The 27,237-nt window shown below is 45.5% G+C and overlaps 1 protein-coding gene across 7 annotated transcripts; it reads left to right on the top strand.

Moving 5' to 3' along the window:
• Positions 1-484: 484 nt before the first annotated feature.
• MLKL (mixed lineage kinase domain like pseudokinase) lies at positions 485-27,237 on the top strand. 7 transcript variants are annotated; one of them, XM_063717770.1, is made up of 14 exons: positions 485-771; positions 912-1,001; positions 1,272-1,368; positions 1,486-1,610; positions 5,589-6,050; positions 8,613-8,687; positions 9,562-9,748; positions 15,493-15,590; positions 17,370-17,505; positions 21,345-21,426; positions 24,549-24,700; positions 24,909-24,958; positions 25,213-25,353; positions 26,554-27,237. In XM_063717770.1, the coding sequence occupies exons 5-14, from the start codon at positions 5,591-5,593 to the stop codon at positions 26,586-26,588; spliced, it is 1,416 nt and encodes a 471-aa protein (XP_063573840.1). In that variant the 5' UTR covers positions 485-771; positions 912-1,001; positions 1,272-1,368; positions 1,486-1,610; positions 5,589-5,590; the 3' UTR covers positions 26,589-27,237. The 7 variants fall into 7 exon arrangements, with proteins under 7 accessions (XP_063573840.1, XP_063573839.1, XP_063573841.1 ...); XM_063717769.1 differs by lacking the exon at positions 1,272-1,368; XM_063717771.1 differs by lacking the exon at positions 1,272-1,368 and having other exon boundaries at positions 895-1,001.

Below are 27,237 nucleotides of genomic sequence, written 5' to 3'. Positions count from 1 at the left end.
CAGGGTTTCCCCATGTTGGCCAGCATGGTCTTGAACTCCTGACCTCAGGTGAGCCGGCCACCTCCGCCTCCCAAAGTGCTGGGATTACAGGCATGAGCCATCGCGCCCAGCCCCCAGTTCTGTTCTTTCAGAGGCAAATAGTCTGTTGAGTAAATGCATAACACTACTTAGACTTTCTAGCTGAAGATGTAGTTAATCTTAAGGAAACCTGACTCACACTATAACAGGATGTTCTGCAATGACCTTAGAAGAGGAAGTAACTTTTTTCCCACTTTGGTGTCTCTTCCCTCGTACCCTCCCCACCCCGCCAATATTATCCAGCACAGAGAAGCGAACACCAGAAGCTCCTCTCCAACTTTCAGTTTTTCTCTAAACTTCCAGTCCTTCTCATACTGTGTCCTGGTTATAATAGTTGCTGGGACCTTATTCTATTCCGAATCTCCAGCCCCTAAAGAAGGCTTGGCACTGACGTGTACAGCGTAGTTACCGAGTGGCTTTGGGGAAGGCAGGGAGAGTGTGGAAAGGACAGGAGGAGCATAGCAGGAGGAAGGAAGGGAGGGGCCCTGGCTCCGAGCTGCCTAGAAAGCAGCTCCAGGGAGCCAGGGCACCGTGAGCCTGGTGGTTGGCAGCTGGAGCCACGTCGGAGGGGGAAGTGGCATCACAGACTTGAGGCAGTGGCCTCCGGAGGGCACAGGACAGAAACAGCTGTCCAAGTGGCTGAGTGGAGGGACCCTGCTCAAGTGCAGCTGCAGTGGCCGGGGTTTCCCTCAGGTAGGGATCGGGGTGCCTTGTCGCCGCCAGCCACGTGTGGCGTCCGGTACGGCCAGCGGAGTGCAGGGCGCGGGCACCAGGGAAGGGGGCGCAGGGGAACTCCCGCGGGCCTCGCCTTTGCAGACTTCTCCCCTGGGCAGGAGGTGGTCGTGGGAAAGAAGGCGGAAGAGCGAGCTTTTTGGAACTGTGCACGGGACAGATTGGACGCACACCCCTCGGGAGGCGCGAAGGTGAGCATGGGGTCTTCCCAGGAGGTGGCGGGGCCGAGGGGCTGCAGCCGGATTCCTGGGCGGTGATGGGAAGAACCAGGGGTGAGGGTGGCCCGGTCCGAGTTCCTGGAACTCAAGACCGAGTTGGTTTCATTTCCTCGTCTCTGGTGGTGGAGCTGCCTGCTCGGATCTCGCACTACCTTCTGCCAAAGCGAGACGCCCGGTAGCAGTGGGGGCCGTGGAGGGCAGGGGCACGGGAACAAGTAACCTGATGTCTTCTCAGGTTTGCAGGCTGAAGGCGAGAGAGAGAGACAGAGTGAGAGAGAGAGAAGAGGGAAATGCCTGATAACCTTTACTTATTTTATTTTTTATTTTTTGGAGGGAAGAGGTGAATTTGCATTGTTACTACCATTTAAAGATTTTTCACTTTTAAAATTAGTAACCTGTTTTCTCATCATAACATATGAACATAATCCCCTTTTTCTTTTTATTTATTTATTTTTAGAGATGGAGTCTTCCTCTGTTGCCCAGGCTGGAGTGCAGTGGCACAATCATAGCTCACTGCAGCCTCTGAACTCCTGGGTCAAGTGATCCTCCCGCCAGATCCTCCCAAGTAGCTAGGACTACAAGGTACACATCACCACACCCGATTAAATTTTTTTTGTATTTTTTGGTAGAGCCAGGGTCTCGCTTTGTCACCCAGGCTGGTCTCAAACTCCTGGGCTCAGGTGATCCTCCTACCTCGCCCTCCCAAAGTGCTGGGATTACAGGTGTGAGCCACTGCAGCTGGCCTGAACATATTCTTAGTTGTTTGTTTTACATATTATAAATAGCACTGCAGTGAACATCTTAGTAGCCATCTACCTACACACACAAGCTTTTCTACATCATAAGTTCCTAGAAATTCAAATTGCCCAGTCTAAGTGTGTTTATATTTATATTCCCTTTCTTCCCTTATAAATCATATACTTAATAAGCCCTTAAACAATTTAAGTTATTGTAGCGTGCTTTTTTCCCAGTGTTTTGCAGTTTTTAATATATTTTAATATTATACAGGCAAGTCCCCTTTTATTTTTTAAAATCCTGATTATCCCTACTAATTTCCCATTTCAAATGAGCTTTAGGATCATTTTGATTTAATGCCAAAATATGTCAGTAGATGTTTTATTGGAACTGCATTAAATTGGATTTAAATTTGGGAAGGATTGCTGGGTTGGTCTATTTTAGTCTTCCCAGCCAGAAATACAACACTTCTTCTCTTTCCTCCTTTCTTCAAGCTTTGTTTTGTGCAATTTTCTTTCTTTTTTTTTTTTATTTGTTTTGTTTTTGAGACGGAGTTTTGCTCTGTTGCCCAGGTTGGAGCGCAGTGGCGTGATCTCGGCTCAGTGCAACCTCCACCTCCCGGGTTCAAGCAATTCTCCTGCCTCAGCCTTCCGAGTAGCTGGGATTACAGGCGCCTGCTACCATGCTTGGCTAATTGTAGTATTTTTAGTAGAGATGGAATTTTACCATGTTGGCCGGGCTAATCTCAAACTCCCGACCTCAGGTGATCCACCTGCCTCGGCCTTCCAAAGCACTGAGATTACAGGCGTGAGCTATTGCGACCGCTGCAATTTTTTTCATACCATGCCACCACTGTATAATTTATTATTTTAAATTGTTTGTCAGTTCTATGGGTGGGATATTTTCCCCATTTTCCTTTCTGATTAGTTAGTGCTGAGATATGGCTTTCTGATGAGGCTGGTAGTAAGATAACTGGAGCTTAGAGCTAGGAAGCTACAATTTGCAAGATTCCTTGAACAACATTGTCACATTTGCTTCTGTTTCTGGTGCAACAGAGAAAGTGTAAAACCTTTTGCCCTCACAATTCCCAAGAAATGGCCTTGAAGATATCTGCTTAGCATGTGGGAATAGCTGGGTAGTCTGAGATCCACTAGTGTTTTTAGGAGTGCCCTAAGAACTGTTACCTACCTTGCCCAATCACTGTAACTCTCAGGCAACAAAAACACAACTATATCGATTGCTCATTTATTTAGTTTCACTTCTGCCAGTGCCTTACTCATGTTTTAAAGCCATATTTGGGCTCCAGGCCAATTATTTTCTCCAAGCTGTTATTTAATCCATAAACTGGTGATAATACTTAACATACCTATTTCACTGAGCTGTTAAAAAAAAACAAAAAACTAACTTTGTTTTTTGTTTTCGTTGTTATTGGTGGTGGTGGTGGTGGTGGTGTTTTTGAGACACGGTCTCATTCTGTTGCCCAGGCTGGAATGGAGTCAGTGGCACAATCATGGCTCACTGCAGCCTCGACCTCCCAGCCTCAATCAATTCTCCCTCCTCAGGCTCCGGAGTAGCTGGGACTACAGGCAAGCACCACCACACCCAGCAAATTTTTGTATTTTTTTGTAGAGACAGGGTTTCACCCTGTTGCCCAGGCTGGTCTCGAACTCAGGCTCATGCGATCCCCTGGCCTCGGCCTCACAAAGTGCTGGGATTACAGGTTTGACTCATCACACCCTACCCTAACTTTATTTTAAATACTTTGAAAACTGGTTCCGTGGCCTTGTGATTATTTGAATGCAACCTCCCTGAACCGCAGCATCTTCACTTTTCACCTGTTTGTTTTTTCGAGACAGCTTCTGTCTCTGTTTCCCTGGCTGGAGTGCAGTGGTGTCATCATAGCTCACTGCAGCCTCAACCTCCCAGGCTCAAGTGATTCTCCTACCTAAGCCTCCTGAGTAGCTGGGACTACACGTCCCAGCTAATTTTTGTATTTTTAGTAGAGATGGGTCTTGCTGTGTTGCCCAGAATGGTCTGGAACTCCTGGCCTCAAGCAATCCTCCCACCTCTGCCTCCCAAAATGTTGGGATTACAGGCATGAACTACTGTGCCCAGATGGGCAGTAGTATTTTCATTCTGTTAAGTGAAAATAACCATGGAGAGCTGGGGGTTCCAAAACACTTAGGATGTAGTAGGTGAATTGAGAGATCTAGTGTCATAATTATTATCATCATTCATTGCTGAACGCAGTTGGCTTTAGTTGCAAATAAAGCAAACATGATTCAAATTGCCTTAAACAATCAGGGAGGTTATTGGTTAATGAAACCTGCAGTTAGGGGATGGGGTACACTTCAGTGTCAGTTCAAACCAGTGGCTCAATGTTGTCATCAAAGACTCAGATTCTTTCTCCCTTTCCATTCTACCATGCTCAGGTTAGTCTCATTCCAAGCTTTAGGATCAGGGCTCTGTGCTTCCTCACTCATGTTCGGAGAAGAGAGAGAGGTTAAGAGTAGGAAGCTGGCACTGCAGCCTCAACCTCCTGGAATCAAGGAATCTTCCTATCTCAACTTCCCAGGTAGCTGAGACTACAGGTGTGTGCCAACACACCAGGCTAACTTATATATATAATATATATGTAATATTATATATATGTATTACTATATATGTAATATATTACATTTTTTTGAGATGGTGCAACCTCTGCCCCCTGGGTTCAAGCAATTCTCCTGGCTCAGCCCTCCGAGTAGCTGGGATTACAGTCGTGCACCACCACACCTGGCTAATTTTTGTATTTTTAGTAGAGACGGGGTTTCACCATGTTGGCCAGGCTGGTTTCCAACTCCTGACCTCAAGTGATCTGCCCACCTCAGCCTTCCAAAGTGCTGGGATTACTGGCATGAGTCACCGCGCCCAGCCAATTTTATATTTTATTTATTTCATTTTATTTCTTTTTTTTATTTTTGTAGAGAAAAGGTCTCACTTTGCTGTCCAGACTGGTCTAGAACTCCTGGCCTCAAGCAATCCTCCTGCCTCTTCCTCTCAAAGTGCTGGGATTATCGGTGGGAGCCACCTTGCCCAGCTGCATTTTTCTTAAAGGACTGTAGGAAGAAACTGAACAATTTTTTGTAGGAAAAATGAAAGATAGTCCACATGTTTTAAGAAAAACAGAAAGAAACATATTTATCTGTGGCAGTAAAGACTAGCCCACCTCACTTCACTCATTTGAATTACCTGCCTGGCCCCTGAAACCTCTATGCTTTAGCAGGATATATTTGTAATAGACGAAACTGATGTAAACACATCAACCTGAAAATATAATGGTTTACATGCAATACAAGTTTATTCCTTGATCACTTAACAGTCCATGACAGACGTTCCAGGTCTGTGGGCAGCTCTCCTCCAAGTGATGATCCAGGGACTCAGGACCCTTCTTGGGGCTCCACCACCCCTAGGGCCGCTTCACCCCGCGCATCCAGCCAGCCAAGGGAGAGGGTGTGGAGGCGGCAAAGCTGCCCCAGTCCCAAGTAGAGCAGGTCACATGCGTTTACACCCCATTGGTGAGAACTAGTCACATGGCCACATCACGCTGCAAGGAAGGCTGGGAGATGTAGTCCCGGCTGGACCAGCTGTTCCCAGCTGCAACTCTATTATTGTGCAAGGGCAGAACAGATTTTGGTGGGCAGCAAACCATCTCTATCTTGCATGAAAATGCTGGGGAGACCTCCTCAGGCATTTAAATCACAGAACCCTTTGATTCTTTCTTAGCCAAGTAGTGAATATGCAGAAGATTTGGGGATTTCACCAAATTCCATTCGTTTCTTCCAGGCATGGAAAATTTGAAGCATATTATCACCCTTGGCCAGGTCATCCACAAACGGTGTGAAGAGATGAAATACTGCAAGAAACAGTGCCAGCGCCTGGGCCACCGCGTCCTCGGCCTGGTCGAGTCTCTGGAGATGCTCCAGGACCAAGGAAAGAGGAGCGTGCCCTCTGAGAAGTTAACCACAGCCACGAACCGCTTCAAGGCTGCCCTGGAGGAGGCTAATGGGGAGATAGAAAAGTTCAGCAATAGATCCAATATCTGCAGGTTTCTAACAGCAAGCCAGGACAAAATACTCTTCAAGGGCGTGAACAAGAAGCTGAATGATGTCTGGAAGGAGCTCTCGCTGTTACTTCAGGTTGAGCAACGCATGCCTGTTTCACGCATAAGCCAAGGAGCGTCCTGGGCACACGAAGATCAGCAGGATGCAGACGAAGACAGGCGAGCCTTCCAGATGCTAAGAAGAGGCAAGATGGGTTTTTGGTGGGGAGTGGGAGTGCAGTTGAATGCATTTTAGTCTCACTTTACCAAAGGAGCAGCAATGATGAAGTTTGAGCAGTTGTAACATACTTGTAGCTCAAAACTCCTAGCTGGGCGCGGTGGCTCTTGCCTGTAATCTCAGCACTTTGGGAGGCCGAGGCGGGCGGATCACTAGGTCAGGAGATTGAGACCATCCTGGCTAACACGGTGAAACCCCGTCTCTACTAAAAATACAAAAAATTAGCTGGGCGTGGTGGCGGGCGTCTGTAGTCCCAGCTACTCGGGAGGCTGAGGCAGGAGAATGGCGTGAACCCGGGAGGCGGAGCTTGCAGTGAGCCGAGATGGCGCCACTGCACTCCAGCCTGGGCGACAGAGGGAGACTCTGTATCAAAAACAAACAAACAAACAAACAAACAAACAAACAAACAAAACTCCTAACATCCTTTGGCCCAGATATATGGTGGGGGCTGGTGAAATTTGGGCAAGCCAGCGTTGAAGAGGAGTTTTGTTTCATTTTGTTTCATTTTTTGAGACAGGGTCTCTGTTGCATGGGCTAGAGGACAGTGGCACTATCATAGCTCACTGCAGCCTCAGGCTCAAGTGATCCTCCCACCTCAGCCTCCCGAGTGGCTGGGACTATAGGTGTGCATGCCACCATGCCCTGCTAATTTTTATTTTACTTTTTGTAGATAGAGAGTCTCACTATGTTGCCCAGGCTGGTGTAGAACTTCTGGCCTCAAGTGATCCTCTTGCCTCAGCCTCCCAAAGTGCTGAGATTACAGGCACCTAAGAGGTCGAAGCTGCAGTGAACCACGATTTCTCCACTGCACTGCAGCCTGGGCGACAGAGCGAGATTCTGCCTCCAAAAACAAAGGATGGAGGTGCGCCAGCATGAGAAGTAAATCTCCCTCCTTGACCTCAGGGGCCCCTGTTTCCCTTTCTGAGGACATGAGACCTTCAGTACTAAAACTGGGGAAGTCTGATGGAAACCATCAGACAAAATGATAATCTCATCCATTGTTGGTAGGATATTTGTGCAACCTTTATCAAAATCTGAGATACAATCACACAATCTACCAGTTTCTTGAATACCCTTCTGGAGATTTAAGTATATATATTTTATTGTTGTTGTCACACAGTCAGCATCATACCAAACACATTGTTCTATTTCTTCTTTTCTCATTAAATAATCTTAAATATCCTCACATGTAAATATCCATTGAATTATATAGCTTGTTTTCCTACTTGGCATCTACCCTACTGTTTCATTTTGTTTTATGATCATACTAGCAGCACACAAATTCAAAAACAACCCAATACATACACCCATCATTTTTTCCCATTTTTTTGTGATAAAATATACATAACATAAAATTTACCATTTCAACCATTTTTAGATGCCAATTCAGTGGCATCAAGTATATTCACATGGTTCTGAAACCATCACCACCATCTATCACCAGAACTTTTTTTTTCTTTTCTTTCTTTCTTTTTTTTTTTTTTTTTTTTGGAGACAGAGTCTTGCTGGAGTGCAGTGGCACAATCTTGGCTTACTACAACCTCTGCCTCCTGGGTTCAAGCGATTCTTGTGCCTCAGTCACCCTAGTAGTTGGGATTACAGGCATATGCCACCACACCCTGCTAATTTTTGTATTTTTAGTAGAGACAGGGTTTCACTATCTCTACTGACCAGTTTGGCCAGGCTGGTGTCAAACTCCTGACCTCAAGTGATCTGCCTGACTCGGCCTCCCAAAGTGCTAGGATTACAGGCATGAGCCACCATGCCCAGCCTATTTCAAGTTATCTTTATGAGAAATTCCCGGAAGCGGAATTGCTAGGTAAAATCACTCGGTCAAAGACTGTAGGCATTTCAAATTTTGATAGAAGTTGCACAGATATTATTTCTACCAACTATGCATGAGTTATCTGCTTCTCTATACTTTTCCCATAAGAGACTTTCCCACTTTTAGTAGTCAGGGTTTCATGCTCCCAGAACTCCTCAGTCCTGGGCAGACAGGGATGGCTGACCACTGTAAATAGTGTGTTATAAATTTTCAAACATGTTTCTGAGCATATAAATCAGGATCGATCTGATTATGCTGTGGTTTAAAAAACAACAACAACTCAGTGTTCTAAAGAAACAGTTTATTTCTCATTCAGGCAAAGTCCAGAGGACTCTCCAAGGTGAATGTCCTCCTTCCAGGATACTTTCAATAGTATAGCACTTCCATGTTGACACAAACTTTCCTCACTTCCAAAGCAGCCAGGTTGGAACCTTATGCAGAGTCAGTTAAATGCTCCCTCTGGGAAGTGACAGACATCTCTTTTCTTCATTTCTTAGCCAAAGCAAGTTACCCAGCCATGCTTTAATGCCTTTCCTATGTGCTCAGAAGTAGAAATCTGAATATTGGTGATCAGTAGTAATCCCTACCATAATGAATATGATAGGTAAAAAATGATATCTCAACAGTTTTAATTAGCATTTTAGTTTTGATTGGCATGTGAGTTTAATTTCTATTTTGAGCATTCACTGCCCTTTTTTCCTGCAGATAATGAAAAAATAGAAGCTTCATTGAGACGATTAGAAATCAGCATGAAAGAAATCAAGGAAACTTTGAAGCAGTGTAAGTTATCATGTGCCCTGCTGTTTCTGATGGCCCCCAAACTAGAAGTCATCAGTTTACTGGGAGCCCAGCCTCCCCCTACCCCTGCATTTGTCCATTTTCTGTGCTGGATGGCTGGAAGCAGCCCACAGGTTTGGGGATCCATTCATGGCTAGCCCAGGCTTCTGTCCATGGAATAACATGTGGAGAGAGCTTCTTGACCAGTAAGATATCTTCTAACAGCTGTCAAAGTACTTAAAAACCTCTATGAATAGCATCAAAGCTTCAGTTCAGTTGCTGAATTTCCAAGAAGAAATTCAAATCAAATTTAAAATGCCCACTCATTCATTCATTCAACAAAACTGTATCTGGTTTATGCCAGAGGCCATGCAAAGAGGTAACTAAGATGCAGAGAAGGACACTGCCTTCCAGGAGCTCACGGGGTGGAGGAGGAAAGAGGAAAGACAGACAGTGAACACACAACAGCAAGGTTACTGAGCTTGAACTATGTCCCTAACTACTAGATCTGAAATGACTAGGCCAGATACCAGATGCTCAAGTGCCAAGCTCTGGATAACAGGAATAGAGATCCTTCCAGGATGAGAGAGATGAGTCTGGATGAGGGTTAAGGCTGGAGGGACAGGCGGGATTTGAAGAGGAGGGAAAGGAAGTGGATGACACATTCTGTTAACTGTCCAGCTGTGTCTCTACTGGCCACTCAGAGGCACAGGAGCCACTCCCTTGGGCTGAGTCCATCAGAAGCCCCAGCCACCACCAGCTCTGGTTCATGTTGTAGAGCTTCCCACTCACACATCACAAATATGCCACCTCCCTTAGGACCCCTTCCCCTGCTCATTGACTCTTTTGTCTTCTTTCCTCTTGGGGATGAGGTCAGATTTACCACCAAAATGCATGCAGGAGATCCCGCAAGAGCAAATCGAGGAAATCAAGAAGGAGCAGCTTTCAGAATCCCCGTGGATTCTGCTAACGGAAAATAAAGTCAGCACACTTTATAAAGGAGAATACCACAGAGCTCCAGTGGCCATAAAAGTATTCAACAAAGTTCAGGCTGGCAGCATTGAGTAAGTTGTTTTGTGTGGTTCTCTTGTGTGTACCAATACTTACTCTAACTCTCCAAGGAGAGAGGGATATTGTCTCCATTTTTAGATGAGGAAGCCTGGGCCCTAAAGGGTTAAATGATGCGCTCTCCACTGTTAAGGAGCAGAGTCTTGATTTAAATACATCTTTCCACCTCAGTTCTAGGTCTTCTCTCCTTTATTCACATTTATATTTAAAAAAAAAAACAACTCCCTTCCAACCCTGTTTCCCAGTTGCTCATCCCCTCCCCAGACAGTAATTCTAGTGTGTTTTGTTTGTTTGTGTTCTTGTAAAATGTATGCATACATTTTTCATGTTCACAACTGGTAGAGTTACGTGTCTGTTGCCTCCTTTCCTCACTTTTCTCACTCAGCATCATGAAACATGTTCCATATCTGGACTCCTTAATTTCTGTCTGCCATCCATGGTGAAGATCCACATTTTGCCAATTTTTTTTTTTTTTTTTTTTTTGAGACAAGGTCTCACTCTGTTGTCCAGGCTGGAGTGCAGTCGTGAGACCATAGCTCATTGCAGCCTTAACCTCCTGGGCTCCAGCAATCCTCACACCTCAGCCTCCCAAGTAGCTGGGACTGCAGATGTGCACCACCATTCTTGTCTAATTTTTAAATTTTTTGTAGAGACAGGGTCCCACTGTGCTGCCCAGGCTTGTCTGGAACTCCTGGACTCAAGCGCCTCCTGCCTCAGCCTTCCAAAGTGTTGGGATAACAGGCGTGAGCCATATATTTTGTCTATTTTTTTTTCCAGTGATGGAACCTAGTCAACTTCCAACTTTTCCCTACCAAAAAGATGCCATACTTAGTATCCCTTTAGGGACCTGTATGAGAATTCTTTGGGATATAGCACCAGGAGAGAAAATGATGGGGCCATAGGATATGTGTATATTAAGTGACTAAGTACCACCAGGCAACTCTTCAGAATAGAGTGTCTATGCCTACACTCCCACAAGCAACCTTACCAACCCTTAGTGTTATCCAGCTTTCTGATTACTTTCATCCTTATAGTTATAAAGTGATCAATATCTTGTAGTTATTTGAACTTGCATTTCTGTTTTTGCTAATGAATTCAAGCCCTTATTTACATGTTTTAGCTATTTGGGTTTTCTCTTCCATAAATTGCCTGTTCATATCCTCTGCCCTTTTCTCCATCACAGTTGCTGCTTTTGTCTTGTCTGTTTGTAGATCTTTGTATATTGTGGAAATCAAGCACTTGACAGCTTTAGATATTGCAAGCTTTTTATTTGTGCTCTGGAGGTGTCCTGCCCCACCTCTAGATCTTAAAGTCATGCTATATTTTCTTCTCTTAACTTTACAGTTTTATTTTTTATATTTAGGTTTTAATCCTACTAGAATCCACCTTTGTATGTGATATAATGTAGGGTCAACTTTTATTTTTAGCCACATAGTAAGTCAGTTCTCTCTATACCATCTATTAAGTGGTCTGTCTTTTCCCTGTTGATTTGTGGTACCATATTTATTGTATATTAAGTTTTTATATAGACATAGATCTGACTCTGATCTCTCTAATCTTTCCCACTGATCAATTTGTCTGTTTTTGTGCCAATGACACACTGTTAACTGTTTTTTTCATATGACTTTGCAGTAAGTTTCGATATCTGGTAAAGAACTTCATCCTCTTGATTCTTCTTTTTCAGGTTGACTTAGCTGAATAAATATCAAAGAAAGTTTTATCACACTCCTCAAAATACACATCAAGATTTTGATAGAGACTGTATTTTTAACAGTTTTATTGAGATATATTTTACATACCATAAGATTTACCTATTTAAAATGTACAATTTAATGGCTTTAAATATATTTACAGGCCAGGTGCAGTGGCTCACGCCTGTAATCCCAGCACTTTGGGAGGCTAAGGCAGGCAGATCACCTGAGGTCAGGAGTTCAAGACCAGCCTGGCCAACATAGTGAAACCCTGTCTCTACTAAAAAATATAAAAATTAGCTGAGCATGGTGGCATGAGCCTATAATCCCAGCTACTTGGGAGGCTGAGGCAGGAGAATCACTTGAACCTTGGAGGCCAAGGTTGCAGTGAGCTGAGATTGTGCCACTGCACTCCAGCCTGGGTGACAGAGCAAGACTCCAACAAAAAAAGAAAAAGAAAAAAGGAAGGAAGGAAGGAAGGAAGGAGACAGAAACCCTATACCCACTAGCAGTCATTCCTCATTCACCCCCATCACCATCATCCTGAGCCCCAGGCAACACTTCTACCTTCTGTCTCTATAGATTTGCCTTTTCTGAATCTTTTATGTAAATGGAGTAATACAATATGTGGCCTGTTGAGTCTGGCTTCTTTCACTTAGCATGATATTTTCAAGGTTCATCTATATTATAGCAAGTACCATTTCTTCATTCCTTTTTATGGCTGAATGATAGTCTGTTGTATGGACATCTTATTTATCCGTTAATCAGTTGAAGGACCCTGTGTTTTTTCCACTTTTTGATTATTATGAATAATGTTTCTGTGTACATTGATGTACAGGTTTTGGGGGGTTTTTTGTTTTGTTCTGTTTGAGATGGAGTCTTGCTCTGTCACCCAGGCTGGAGTGTAATGGTGTGATATCAGCTCACTGCAACCTCCACCTCCTAGGTTCAAGCAATTCTCATGCCTCAGCCACCCGAGTAGCTGGAACTACAGGCATGCACCACCAGGCCCAGCTAATTTTTGTATTTTTAGTGGTGACAGGGTTTCACCATGTTGGCCAGGCTGGTCTGAAACTCCTACCTCAAGCGATCCACCCACCTTGGCCTCCCAAAATGCTGGGATGACAGGCTTGAGCCACTGCACCTGGCCCTCCTGTGTTTTCTTCTAAGAGTTTATAGTTTTTGGCTCTTATATTTAGGTTTCGGATGTTAGAGTTAATTTCGGTGTATTGTATAAGGTAGTCATTCAACTTCATTTTTCTGCATGTTGATATCCAGATGTCCCAGAACCATTTGTTTAAAAGACTGTGCTGGCCTGGCACTGCAGCTCACATCTGTAATCCTAGCACTTTGGGAGACCGAGGCAGGCGGATCACTTGAGGTCAGGAGTTTGAGACCAGCCCAGCCAACATGGCGAAACCCCATCTCCACTAAAAATACAAAAATTAGCCGGGCATTGGCTGGGTGCAGTGGCTCACGCCTGTAATCCTAGCACTTTCGGAGGCCAGGGCGGGCAGATCACCAGGTCAGGAGATCAAGACCATCCTGGCTAACATGATGAGACCCGTCTCTACTAAAAATACAAAAAATTAGCCAGGCGTGGTGGCGGGCACCTGTAGTCCCAGCTACTCGGGAGGCTGAGGCAGGAGAATGGCGTGAACCTGAGAGGCAGAGCTTGCAGTGACCTGAGATCGCGCCACTGCACTCCAGCCTGGGTGACAGAGCAAGACTCCATCTCAAAAAAATAAAAATAAAAAATAGCCAGGTGTGGTGGCAGGCACCTGTAGTCCCAGCTACTTGGGAGGCTGAGGCAGTAGAATCGCTTGAACCCAGAAGGCAGGTGTTGCAGAGAGCAGAAATTGCACCACTGCACTCCAGCCTGGGTGACAGAGCAAGTTCCAAAAAAAAAAAAAAAACTGTGAAAAATCAACTGGCTTTATATGTATGAGTTTATTTCCGGACTCCCAATTCTATTCCATTGATCTGTTTGTCTAGTCTTATAGCACTATAGTGTCTTCATTACTGTAGCCTTGTGATAAGTTTTGAAATTGAGAAGTATGAGTCTTCCAGCTTTGTTCTTCTTTTGCAAGACTGTCTTGGCTATCCTGAATTCCTTTCATTTCCACAAAAATTTTAGGAATATCTTGTCAATTTCAGTTTTTGTTTTTGCTTTTTTTTTTTTTTAAGCCAACTACAAATCAGGTAAGGATTGCATTGAAACTGTAGGTCAATTTGGAAAATGTTACCATCTTAACGATTACCATCTTAATGATATAAAGTCTTTCTATTCAAGAACATGGGACATCTTTCCATTTACTTAGACCTTTTAAAATTTCTTGCCGGGTGCAGTGACTCATGCCTATAATCCCAGCACTTTGGGAGGCTGAGGCAGGAGGATCACCTCAGGTCAGTAGTTCGAGACTAGTCTGGCCAACATGGTGAAACCCCCATCTCTACTATAAATACAAAAATTAGCCAGGCATGGTAGCAGGTGCCTGTAATCCCAGCTAATCGGGAGGCTGAGGCAGGAGAATCGCTTGAACCCAGGAGGTGGAGGTTGCAGTGAGCCGAGATCACGCCATTGCACTCAGCCTGGGTGACAAGAGTGAGACTCCATCTCAAAAAACAAACAAACAAACGAAACAAAACAAAATTATTTCAACAATTTAGGTACGAAATTTTCAGGGTAAGACTTGCACTTCTTTTGTAAATTTATTCCTAAGTATTTTATTCTCTTTATGCTATTGGAAATGAACATTTTTAATTTAATCTTTTGATTGTTAATTGCTAGCAGATAGAAATACAATTGATTTTTGTAGGCTCTGAACCTGCCCTGATTCTCTGACAGACCTTGGACAAGCCTCCTTTACCCTTTGAGTCTAAGACTCAGAGTGAATGAACGGATTGGATTGAGTTGGTGGTTCCAGTGATCCTCTTTAATAATTTACCTGCCCACATTTTTTAAGGCCCACGTTTTGGAAGGAATTTTGGTTATGAGATTTCACTTAATAAATATCTTTTTTTTTTTTTTTTTTTTTTTTTTTGTGGAGACGGAGTCTCCTTCTGTCACCCAGGCTGGAGTGCAATGGCACGATCTCGGCTCACTGCAAGTTCCGCCTCCCGGGTTCACGCCATTCTCCTGCCTCAGCCTCCTGAGTAGCTGGGACTACAGGCGCCCGCCACCATGCCCGGCTAATTTTTTTGTATTTTTAGTAGAGACAGGATTTCACCATGTTCGGCAGGATGGTCTCAAACTCCTGACCTTGTGATCCACCTGCCTCGGCCTCTCAAAGTGCTGGGATTACAGGCGTGAGCCACCGTGCCCGGCCTAATATCATTATTTTTATTCATCAGAGACACACACCACGGGCTGGGCACAGTGACTCACACATGAAATCCCAGCACTTTGGGAGGCGTAGGCGGACAGATCACCTGAGGCCAGGAGTTTGACACCAGCCTGGCCAACATGGTGAAATCATGTCTCTACAAAAAAAATACAAAAATTAGCCGAGCATGGTGGCACGCACCTGTAGTTCCAGCTACTCAGGTGGCTGAGGCATGAGAATCGCTTCAACCTAGGAGGTGGAGGCTGTAATGAGCCAAGATCGCATCACTGCACTCCAGCCTGGGCGACAAAGCAAGACCGTGTCTCCAAAAAAAAAAAAAAAGAGACACGCACCACAATCTGTCAGAGTATATGCTAAACAACAGGTTACAGCCTAAAAACAGTAACAAATACTTGACTTTTTAGTTTGCCTAGTAAAGCCCTGTAGGTCATAAAAATACAATTCTATCAGACTATTTGAACTACTGAAAAGATATTAGCAAGTCCCATTAATATTTCACAGACCCTGAGGGACTAATTGTGCTGCCACAGGCACCCGAGGGGTTCCACATGTTGTCATCAGTAGCTGAGCTCATCCTGGCACCAGTTCTCACCCCAGATGCTGATACCCCCACCCCCACATACACAGAGGGTCACCACACTGAATGTTCTCTAAGGAACCTTCCAGTTCTGAAATCCTGATTTCTCTCTTTAATCCTTATAGAATAGTGAGGCAGACTTTCAATAATGAGATCAAAACCATGAAGAAATTTGAATCTCCCAACATCCTGCGTATATTTGGGATTTGCATTGATGAAACAGGTAAGGAATGCTTCTGGGATTGGTCAAGCTTTGGATGGCCTAGAACGTACCTCCTGTGTTTTAATGTGTTGCATTTTTTTAAAGAACACCACAAAGGGTGGAATCTACAAAGTGTGATTATTATCAATGTTAATTTTTTTTTTTTCATCCCAAGATGCATGTTCTCATCTTCTTTCAGGAGAGCAGGGCTGAAGGCTGAGGGTTGGTTTGCACTAACATGGCCACATCTTCTCCTTTCAGCCCACTGGGAAATAAGGGGGTGCATGTTTAGATGCCAGCCTGGAAGAGAGGTGCATCTTGTTGCTCTAAAACATTATAAAGCTGCCAGGTGCAGTGGCTCACACCTGTAATCCCAGCACTTTGGTAGGCCAAGACGGGCAGGTCACTTGAGGTCAGGAGTTCAAGACCAGCCTAGCCAACATGGTGAAACCCCATCTCTACTAAAAATACAAAAATTAGCTGGGTCTGGTGGCAGGCGTCTGTAGTCCCAGCTACTCGGGAGGCTGAGGTGGGAGAATTTCGTGAACCCGGGAGGCAGAGGTTGCAGTGAGCCAATATCATGCCACTGCACTCCAGCCTGGGTGACAGAGCTAGACTCTGTCTCAAAAAAATTAAAAAATAAAAAATAAAGGCAAACGTTCAGCAACGTTTATTCTCCTTGGGGACCGCTGAGGTGCCTGGCTCAGTCACATGTCAGTTTTGCAACTCAGGCCCATGAATGGGGATGTCGACTTCTTGTCTGAGTCCTCACCCGCCCCTGCCATGTGTGCCCTACTCATTCCTCCCACACAGAAGTACGAAGCTCCTTGTGAGCACCCGTGTGAACAAGACAGACACATTTCCTGCCTTCTTGGGCTTCCAGTTGAGTGAGGAAGACATTCCCCAAATAATTGCTCAAGAAAATTTAGAATTATACCAAGAAAGGGAGATAGAAGTAAAAAAAGAAAAAGAAAAAGAAAATTTTTTTTTTTTTGAGACAGAGTCTCGCTCTGTCGCTCAGGCTGGAGTGCGGTGGTACGATCTGCTTACTGCAACCTCCACCTCCGAGGTTCAAGCAATTCTCCTGCCTCAGCCTCACTAGTAGCTGGGACTACAGGCATGTCCCACCACACCTGGCTAATTTTTGCATTTTTCGCAGAGATGAGGTTTCATCATGTTGGCCAGGCTGGTCTCGAAATCCTGGCCTCAAGTGATCCACCCGCCTCAGCCTCCCAAAGAGCCAGGATTACAGGCGTGAGTCACCACACCTGGAAGAACTTTTTTTTTTTTTTTTGAGACCTAGTCTCGCTCTGTTGCCCAGGCTGGAGTGCAGTGGTGCAATCTCTGCCACGCAGCTTCAAGCAATTCTCCTGCCTCAGCCTCCCAAGTAGATGGGATTACAGGCACCTGCCACCACACCCAGCTAATTTTTGTATTTTTAGTAGAGACAGGGTTTCACCGTGTAGGCCAGGCTGATCTCAAACTCCTGACCTCGTGATCCACCCGCCTTGGTCTCCCAAAGTGCTGGGATTACAGGCGTGAGCCAACGCACCCAGCCAATTTTTTTTTTAAGGTATAATTACAACAAGCCAAGTATTATGGAGAAGAGGATGGGAATTCTGGGCATATTCGGTCCGTTCAAGGAGGCTGGGGACCAAAACTGTGGGCTGAAAATTGGGGGAGAAATGGGACTCAGCAGAGCCAAGTCTGTATCTGTACCGAGGCTGGGAGAGGTGGGCTGCAGACAGGGGAAGCTTCGAGTAGGGCAGGTCCTCATAGTGTCTGGCTCCTTTCCACCAGTGACTCCGCCTCAATTCTCCATCGTCATGGAGTACTGTGAACTCGGGACCCTGAGGGAGCTGTTGGATAGGGAAAAAGACCTCACACTTGGCAAGCGCGTGGTCCTAGTCCTGGGGGCAGCCCGAGGCCTGTACCGGTAAGACGGGGTGAAAAGGTGCCACTAAGGGTTGGATGGGTCTGCCCACACTCCTGATACTCCCAGAGATGGTGAGAGAACAGGCCAGAAGCCCCAGACAGTCTCCCTCCCATATACTGTTTTACTATTTACTCTGATTACAGATAGGAGGGAAGAAAGAGGCTTAACCCAGGGAACACCAGCTCCCAGAACTGACGGTTGAATTTGATGTCCACACTTCACTTATAGAGTTGGATGAGCACTAATTTTGGAGTGGATAGATTTAGCATAAAAATAAACATATCCAGTTAAATTTGAATGTTAGGAAAGTAATGAATCATTTTTTAGTATAAGTGTATCCTAAATATTGCATGGTATATACTTATACTAAATATCAAAAATATCAAATTTTATTTTATTTTATGTTTTGAGACAGAGTCTCACTCTCTTGCCCAGACTGGAGTGCACTGATACGATCACAGATCACTTAACCTCCCGAGCTCAAGGGATTCTCCCACCTTAGCCTCCTGAGTAGCTGGGACTATAGGCGCACACCACTACACTCAGCCAATTTTTTTTTTTTATAGTTTTTGTAGAGACAAGGTTTTGCCATGCTGCCTAGGCTGGTCTCGAACTACTGGGCTCAAGCAATCCTCCTGCCTCAGCTTTCCAAAGTGCTGGGATTACAGGTGTGAGTCACTGCACCCAGTCTCAAATTTTGGATAAACATTTATTTTTAGTACAACTATGTCATATACAATTTGTGAGCATGCTTGTACATATATATATATGTACATGAATCTATATATTCATTGCTTATCAGAAACTCAAATTCAATGGAGTGTCTTGTGTTTTTTTCTTTTCTTTTTTTTTTTTTCTTGAGATGGAGTCTCCCTCTGTCGCCCAGGCTGGAGTGCAATGGCACAATCTCGGCTCACTGCAACCTCCGCCTCCCAGGTTCACGCCATTCTCCTGCCTCAGCCTCCTGAGTAACTGGGACTACAGGCGCCCGCCACTATGCCCAGCTAATTTTTTTGTATTTTTAGTAGAGACAGTGTTTCACCGTGTTAGCCAGGATGGTATCGATCTCCTGACCTCGTGATCCACCCGTCTCGGCCTCCCAAAGTGCTGGGATTACAGGTGTGAGCCACTGCGCCCGGCCATGTCTTGTGTTTTATTTGGCAACTCTACCTATTCTCACCTGCAGAATCTATGGATTCTTAGGCCCAAGGGTCCCCAAAGGTTAGTCACTCACAAACCATCTGCAGGGTTTTAACTATACTACTACCAGTGTTATTTACTTAACATTTTTCATTACATTGACTCACTTTTTAAAAATCTGAATAAAGGCCGGGTCCGGTGGCTCACGCCCATAATCCCAGCACTTTGAGAGGCCAAGGCAGGTGGATCACTTGAGGTCAGGAGTTCGAGACTAACCTGGCCAACATGGCGAAACCCTGTTTTTACTAAAAATACAGAAATTAGCCCAGCATGGTGCCACAGGCCTGTAATCCCAGCTACTCAGGAGGCTTGAGGCACAAGAATCACTTGAACCCAGGAGGCGGAGGTTTCAGTGAACTGATATCATACCACTGCACTCCAGGCTGGGTGACAAAGCAAGACTCTGTCTCAAAAAAAATAATAATAATTGAAATAAAGCTTTTAAAAAGGACACTTTCTTTTACTACCATAAATTGAAAACCAGTGTCACTTGCCCACAAATGAAACCAAAACAATGTAATTAAATTCTGGCTGGATGAGGCTGCCTGCCAGAAGCTCTGTGATCCAACCCACTTTCTCTTTGTACAAAGGAGATATTGGACATATTGGCAGAGTTAAGGATACCCAACACCAAGGCTTGGCGCAGTAGCTCACACCTGTAATCCCAGCACTTTGGGAGGCTGAGGCAGGCAGATCACGAGGTCAAGAGATCAAGACCATCTTGCCCAACACGGTGAAACCTCGTCTCTCCTAAAAATACAAAAATTAGCTGGCTGTGGTGGCACGCACCTGTAGTCCCAGCTACTCGTAAGGCTGAGGCAGGAGAATCGCTTGAACCTGGGAGGCAGAGGTTGCAGTGAGCCGAGATCGTGCCACTGCACTCCAGCCTGGGCGACAGAGCAAGACTCCGTCTCAAAAAAAAAAAAAAAAAAAACACCAAACCCAGACTTTCTCCTTGATGTAATCAGAAAGACTGGAGCAAATTGAAAGGAGAGTAATTTTCCCTTTATATAATCTTGCATACCACCTCATCCCATACTTTTGGAAACACTGTCTTAGCTATTAATTTGAAATTAAGTTTGTTTCTTCTCAACTCCCTAAACTAGTGAGTTTAAGAAGAAGTATTTTTGGATGTTGTACGGGACACTGTTAATATCCCCTCCAAATGACCTCTGATCCTTTTTACCAGCTCTATTTACCCATCCCCCTCTCGGCATGCTTTGCTGCTATAAGTTCACAGCTGCAATCTTCAGAGGATTGCCTGTGGGCACTGGAGCCCTTTCACCCTTATAGACAGCTGAAAGTGCCCACGAGTTTTATATCCCTCTGTCCCTGCCCTCCCCAACACAGTCCATAACCACTGACTGGCGTGAGTATAAAAGTCCAATTCCTTTGCCTCCTGTGGGACACACTCTGAGGTGTAATTGTGCCCACAGGTCTCTGCAAGACCACCTGAGCCTGGGATTTCACCTGAAATCAACCTCTTGCTTGATTTCTTCTCCTTCCCCATGCTGCTTCCTGTACTCCCTCAACCATTTCTCCTGGGAGCACCTTCTTTTTGTTTGTTTGGGGGACTTTTGGAGTTTTTTTTTTTTGAGATGGTGTCTCACTTTGCCGCCCAGGCTGCAGTGTAGTGGCATGATCTCGGTTCACTGCAACCTCCACCTCCTGGGTGCAAGCGATTCTCATGCTTCAGCATCCTGAATAGCTGGGATTACAGGTGCATGCCACCACGCCCAGCTATTTTTTTGTATTTTTATTAATAGTAGAGACGGTGTTTCACCATGTTGCCCAGGCTGGTCTCAAACTCCTGACCTCAAGTGATCCACCCACCTTAGTCTCCCAAAGTGTGGGGATTATAAGTGTGAGCCACCGTGCCTGGTCAAGGGAGCACCTTCTTGATACAAATCCCTCATACCCAAATCATGGCTCATGATCTGCTTCTGGGAGAATCTGAGCTCAGGCAGACACCATGACCACAACCCAACCTGGGACGCAGGGGCTTTGTGAAACCAAAGCCCTTGTCTGGAAGTCAGCGGGACCCCAGCTTCACATTCTGCTTTGACCTGAAGGGTCCCGGCAAGGTCCAGCCACCCAGCCATGCCTCTGAGCTCTCGGATCTGCCCAGCACTTCCCAGGCAAAGCAACACAGAGGCACCGTTGTCCTTTTCTACCTAAAGGCACCCCTGATGCCAGATTGCATGCACTTCACAAGGGCTGTCATGCCCCCTTGTGCTATGAATCTCATCTCTGCTCTATACTCACGGCTTGCGATTCTCAAACCTTGCCTCTGCATCCCAGTTTTTCTGTGTATCTGTGGACAGGCACCCATGGTACTGTCCAGCCTCATCAGCCCAGTCATGATTGTCAGTCCCCCAAAGAAAGTTTGGGCAAAGATCACTAATGCTCCCTGCCTTTGGCTGTGTCAGGCTACACCATTCAGAAGCACCTGAACTCTCTCTGCTCTATACTCACGGCTTGCGATTCTCAAACCTTGCCTCTGCATCCCAGTTTTTCTGTGTATCTGTGGACAGGCACCCATGGTACTGTCCAGCCTCATCAGCCCAGTCATGATTGTCAGTCCCCCAAAGAAAGTTTGGGCAAAGATCACTAATGCTCCCTGCCTTTGGCTGTGTCAGGCTACACCATTCAGAAGCACCTGAACTCCACAGAAAAATCAGAAGCTCAAACTTCCTGGTAACTCAAGGCTACCAAGTGAAGGTGAGTGTGACTTCCAGGGGGCGCTTTGGGTCAAACCTGCATGACTGGTGCTAGGAGAGGGACACGAGTGCTTGATTCTTGTCTTAGTTTATTTATTTATTTATTTATTTAGAGACAGAGTCTCTTTCTGTCACCCAGGCTGGAGTGCAGTGAGCGAGATCGTCCCGCTGCAACCTCTGCTTCCCAGGTTCAAGCGATTCTCCTGCCTCAGCCTCCCAAGTAGCTGGGATTACAGCCATGCACCACCACTCCCAACTAATTTTTGCATTTTTAGTAGAGACAGGGTTTCACCATGTTGGCCAGGCTGGTTTTGAACTCCTAGCCTCAAGTGATCCGCCCGCCTTGGCCTCCCAAAGTGCTGGGATTACAGGCATGAGCCACCATGTCCGGCCTTGCCTTGGTTTTAGAACTGAGTTCAATTTTAGTTTTTTAGTTTCGGAACTAAGTTCAACTTTCTGTGTGTCCACTATACAACAGTTTCCATCTATACCTCCTGTTCTGATGACTGCCTTCCCTCACTACCCATTTAGCAGGGATGGGCTAAAAGTCATTTCCCCTTAGATACCTGGACACCACTTCTATGTCCCTACAACATACAATGGAGGATCTTGTTAGGTCTAAGGACTCAGACTCACAGGACAGGTCTAGGCCACACTTGTCATTCAGTTACTTAGAAGGATGTCAGCAGCGCCAAACCTTTCCCTCCAGGGTGAGTCCTCGCAGCCATCCAGGAGATACTCTCTTTGTCAGAGCCACAGGTGCTGGAGAAAGAGGCTCCCATTAGGTGGGTGTGGGTCCTCCAGGCTTAGAAGCCCATGACCTGCAGGAGTCAGCATCTCTGGTAACAACTCTGCAGGCATGCCTTCCAGTGTTTCTGCAAGTGACATGTCAGTTGCTGTTTTAAGAGCTGCCACATCTGGGTATGGTGGCTCACGCCTGTAATCCTAACACTTAGGGAGGCTAAGGCGGGTGGATCACCTCAGGTCAGGAGTTCAAGACTAGCCTGGCCAACATAGTGAAACACCGTCTCTACTAAAAATACAAAAAAATTAGCCGGGTGTGGTGGCGCATGCCTCTAGTCCCAGCTCCTAAGGAGGCTGAGGCAGGAGAATCTCTTGAACCCGGGAGGCGGAGGTTTGCAGTGAGCCGAGATCGCGCGGTTATACTCCAGCCTGGGCAACAAGAGCAAAACTCCATCTCCAAAAAAAGAAAAAAGAAAAGAAAAGAGCTGCCACATGGCCGGGCATGGTGGCTTATGCCTGTAATCCTCGCACTTTGGAAGGGAAGGCAGCAGGATCACTTGAGCCCAGGAGTTCAAGACCAGCCTGGGCAACACAGTGAGACCTCCCCCTCTTCAAAAAATTTAAAAATCAGCCAGTCATAGTGGTGCACATCTGTAATTCCAGCTACTCAGGAGAGTGAGGCAAGAGGAGGATGGCTAGAGCCCAGGAAGTCAAGGCTACAGGGAGCTATGTTTACGCCACTGTACCCTAGCCTGGGCAACAGAATGAGACCCTGTCTCAAAAAATAAAAAAGAGGCCGGGCACGGTGGCTCACACCTGTAATCCCAGCACTTTGGGAGACCGAGGCAGGCGGATCACAAGGTCAGGAGATCGAGACCATCCTGGCTAACACAGTGAAACCCCGTCTCTACTAAAAAATACAAAAAATTAGCCAGGCGTGGTGGCGGGCCAAGCCTCCAGCTACTTGGGAGGCTGAGGCAGAAGAATGGCGTGAACCCGGGAGGCGGAGTTGCAGTGAGCCGAGACTGCACCACTGCACTCCAACCTGGGCAACAGAGTGAGACTCCATCTCAAAAAAATAAATAAAAAAAGAAAAAAAAAAGAAAAAATTGCTACAAAGCATTCCCATCAGCTGTTTACTGTTTAGTCCACTTATCCCCTTGATCCTGCCCAGAAGCAATCTAACAATCAGCAGTCATTTTTATTTTTATCGTCAGCAATGTTACTAAAGGCCATAGGTGACAGTCTACCTGTATCAGATTTCCAGGGGAACAGAGCTAAGAAGTTCACTGGAAGTCAGATTTTCATACAGAAGAGGAAAAGATTTTGTGAACTCAGTGTCTGCAATTCCCAAATGCTAAAAGAATTTTAGCAGTTTTCTTTGTCATCCATAGGTGGTTTTCTTTCTTCCAGTCCTATGAGTGTCAGAGACAGCCCTCAAATAATAGCAGACAGGCCTTTTTTGCCTTTCAGATGCCTTTCCACCTTTGCGATGGTGATATAAGTACTCCCAAAACACTGTTTCTACTACTCTCACGCTCTTCATCCAGCCTGACTATAAGATACGCTATTCTGCCTTTCATCCCTGGTATCCCATATGGCGCTAGATGTAAGAGAATGTCAGTGCTCAGGAAACATGTGAGCAAATGAATGAAAGAATGAATGAAAGGGGGATGAGCCATCTAAGTGCCTTATCCCTTTTCTCACATTGCGCCTAGATTTGGGTACCTAGCTGAGTTTGGGGCTGGCAGCCTTCAGCACACCAATGGTGTCAATGGCAGGTGTGCATGGGACAAGAACATATGCTGTCATGATTGTGCTATGGTTTATTTAAGAACACCACGTGACCATGCAGGGCCGGGGGGATGACTCACACTCATCACACCAAAGCCAAAGGATCAGGCTGACCCCCCATAAAGTCAGATAGCACAGAGGGGATGTCCCCATGCCATTTTTCCATCTGCTTCTCTGGGAAAAGGTGAGCCAGGCAGTGGCTCTCTGACCCCTCTCCACTCTCACTGAGTGGAGTTCAGTCCTCAACTGAGAAACCCCTACATTTTAACATAGTCATACTGGCAACAACTACAACTTAGCAGGTCTTACTGGTGCTTTATAACCATTATCTCAAGTAATCCCCCCTGTCATCACCCCATTTTATAGAGAAGAAATCTCTTTGTGTTTCTCTTGGTCACTGCACTGTGATAAGTTGAACCCATAATGTTAACCAACAGAGTAGCCACACAGACAGAAGTCACTACAGGAAATAAATCCCTAAAGTAAAAGACAATTCCCTGGTAATTGTGTGTAGCAACAATCCCTGCCCTTTACTCCTCTACCCAAGATCTTGCTTGTTTCTTTCTAAGTTGCCTCTCTATCTAGCTTGCAGGATTTGAGTTGAGGAAAACACAGACTTCCATCAGTTTGGAAACTACAAGAGAAAAGACAGACAGAGTCAAATCTACAGCATATATCTCACCTCAGAAACTGGAAAATATATATTATCCATATGATGTAAAGTCTGAAATATACAGGTACACTCATGTTCTGGTACAGATTCTAACTCAGATGTGCATAATAGGAAAACCCAAATCAAAGTCCTCCAAGGACCACCTAAACGCAACTCTGTTGAACGAAATTGGGTAATAATCAAAAAATTCACTGAGTTTTCTGGCAGTGGCTAGAGGGACAGGGGAAAGGGGAGACTAGTTACGGTTGTTCAGTTTCTTGCTTTTCTTTTAGCTTTGGAATCGTCCTCTGGGAAATCGCCACTGGAAAGATCCCGTTTGAAGGTGAAGAATGTGAAGACTGGCTCAGCCAGTGGTAGGGTTGGGTCCCCTTCCAATAGACCAGAAATTCCCCATCAGTGCTGCCCCTGGCAATTTGTTGTTTAACGTGGGAACTGCCTGGGCTGGTCGGTGGAATCGTTGGAAGCTCTTGTTGTTTCCATACTCAGAGTCCCTAGTTCTGATGCCAGCCATCAGCATCCAGAGAGATGTACGAGTACTGGGGCAATTTTTTGAGGCTCTCATGCTATCATTTCCAGGCTGTAATTCTGATGAGATCTACAAGCTGGTGGCTGTGAAGCAGCAGCAGGAGCCGCTGGGTGAAGACTGCCCTTCAGAGCTGCGGGAGATCATTGATGAGTGCCGGGCCCACGATCCCTCTGTGCGGCCCTCTGTGGATGGTAGGGTTCTTGCTGGTGTAAAGAGCGTGAGCCCCATCATTATTTCACACTTGTGAAAGATTTCCTTTTCACCAGCTCCAAGGCAGTAGTTTAAAACGAGGGGTGGTTTTATCCAGGGAACATTTAGCGATGTCTGAAAGCATTTTTGTTTGTCATAAGGCCAGGGAGGTAGGATGGGGTATGCTACTATCATCTAGTGAATAAAGGCCAAGGATGATGGCTGGGCGCAGTTGCTCATGCCTGTAATTCCAGCCCTTTGGGAGGCTGAGGTGGGCAGATCACTTGAGGTCAGGAGTTCAACACCAGCCTGGCCAACATGGTGAAACCCTATCTCTACTAAAAATACAAAAAATAGCTGGGCATAGTGGCACACATCTGTAATCCCAACTGCTCAGGAAGCTGAGGCAGGAGAATTGCTTGAACCCCAGAGGCAGAGGTTGCAGTGAGCCAAGATCGCGCCACTGTACTCTGGCCTGGGTGACAGAGCAAGACTCTGTCTCGAAAAAGAAAGAAAGAAAGAAAAGAAAAAGGAACTAAAGAGCCATGAGTCCAGACTTTTGAGGCAGCTTCCAAGGATGTTCTGTCTACTTACAGAAGTCTTGAGCATGAGGACTGTTCTTCAAGGCCTTCTCACAGATGGTCTGTTGGGAAAACCTCTCACACTACCTGAGAGGGCCTCATCTGTCATCTCTCCTCTCCCTTCATCCACATACCTACCTTTCAGAATGAAAAATCAAAGTCACGGCATAGTTTCTATCTGAAACTTTCCCTTCACCACCACAGAGCAGAAGTGCAGACTTAATGATGCGTCCTGAAAAATTGGTCTTTGGGGTGGATGAGAAGCCAACAGTGATTTATACAATGCTGTCCTCCGCTTCACTCTCTCCTCTGTCTTCTTTCTTCTTCTACCAAGCTCCCTTACAACCTAGGGTCCTCCTAGTATTAAGGAATCTAACACCAGAGAGTAATTCACACTAAGATGTGAGTTTACCGCCTCCTATGAGGTGTTTGTGTTTTAAAAGTTGATCAAGTAAGAGAACTTTATATCCCAAATGCGTGAGTGCTGATGGTGGTTTACGCACCAGCCAGACTGGGGGAATGCAGTTTCTAAATGACTGTGCAATGCAGAAATGTCTTTGTGTTTCTAATTTGGCTCTCAGCTGCCTACTTTGGTCTAATTTTCTGTTCACTTATCCACAGAAATCTTGAAGAAACTCTCCACCTTTTCTAAGTAATGTATCAAAATCTAAACTAAGGAGTCTCTGGACAAGAAGCTGGGAGAGGCACAAACTGGACATCTCTCTCTCTCATATCCTTTGGCATTGGGTTATTTATGGGTGCAAGGAGTGGGCACACTTCTCTGTTACAAATAGAAAACAATTCCAGTCATACAGGACACATTCCACTCCAAATGATATTTCCAAAAACATACCTCTGACAGTAACTTTGATAGATGGTTTGTCAAATGTATCTTTCTGGGTATCCACACCTCTTGGCAATGTAATTTGCAGCTCCTCCCATCCATAAATGAAGTCTCTTTCCCCACCATTTGAATCTGGGCTGGCACTGTGACTTGATTTGATCAATAGAATGTGGAAGAAGTGACTGTGTGCCAGTTCCAAGCCTAGGTTTCAAGAGGCCTTATAAATGTCTGTTGGAACCTTATCCAGCCATGAACATGTTGAGTGAGCATGCTGGAGAATGAGAGAGCACATGAAGCAGAAACATGCTTTCCTAGCTGAAGTCATACTAGACCAACCAACATGGCAGCTAACACATGAATGAGGACAATCAAGACCAGAAGAACCACTCAAGCAGAGCCCAGCCCAAATTGCCCATTCACACAATCAGGAGCTAAATAAATTACTGTTGTCTTAACACTAA

This window comes from Pongo abelii, chromosome 18, assembly GCF_028885655.2.
Source record: "Pongo abelii isolate AG06213 chromosome 18, NHGRI_mPonAbe1-v2.0_pri, whole genome shotgun sequence".
Taxonomy (NCBI): Eukaryota; Metazoa; Chordata; class Mammalia; order Primates; family Hominidae; genus Pongo; species Pongo abelii.
Note: the sequence above shows the minus strand (reverse complement) of the source record. Positions and strands in the feature narration are given on the sequence as shown.

Excerpts from the sequence above, each read along its gene's own strand:
- MLKL (XM_054534128.2), top strand. The coding sequence starts at position 5,591 with ATGGAAAATTTGAAGCATATTATCACCCTTGGCCAGGTCATCCACAAA. Across the intron at positions 24,701-24,908 it reads GTAAAGTCTGAAATATACAG|CTTTGGAATCGTCCTCTGGG; the intron begins GTACACTCATGT and ends CTTTTCTTTTAG. Across the intron at positions 24,959-25,212 it reads TGGAAAGATCCCGTTTGAAG|GCTGTAATTCTGATGAGATC; the intron begins GTGAAGAATGTG and ends TATCATTTCCAG.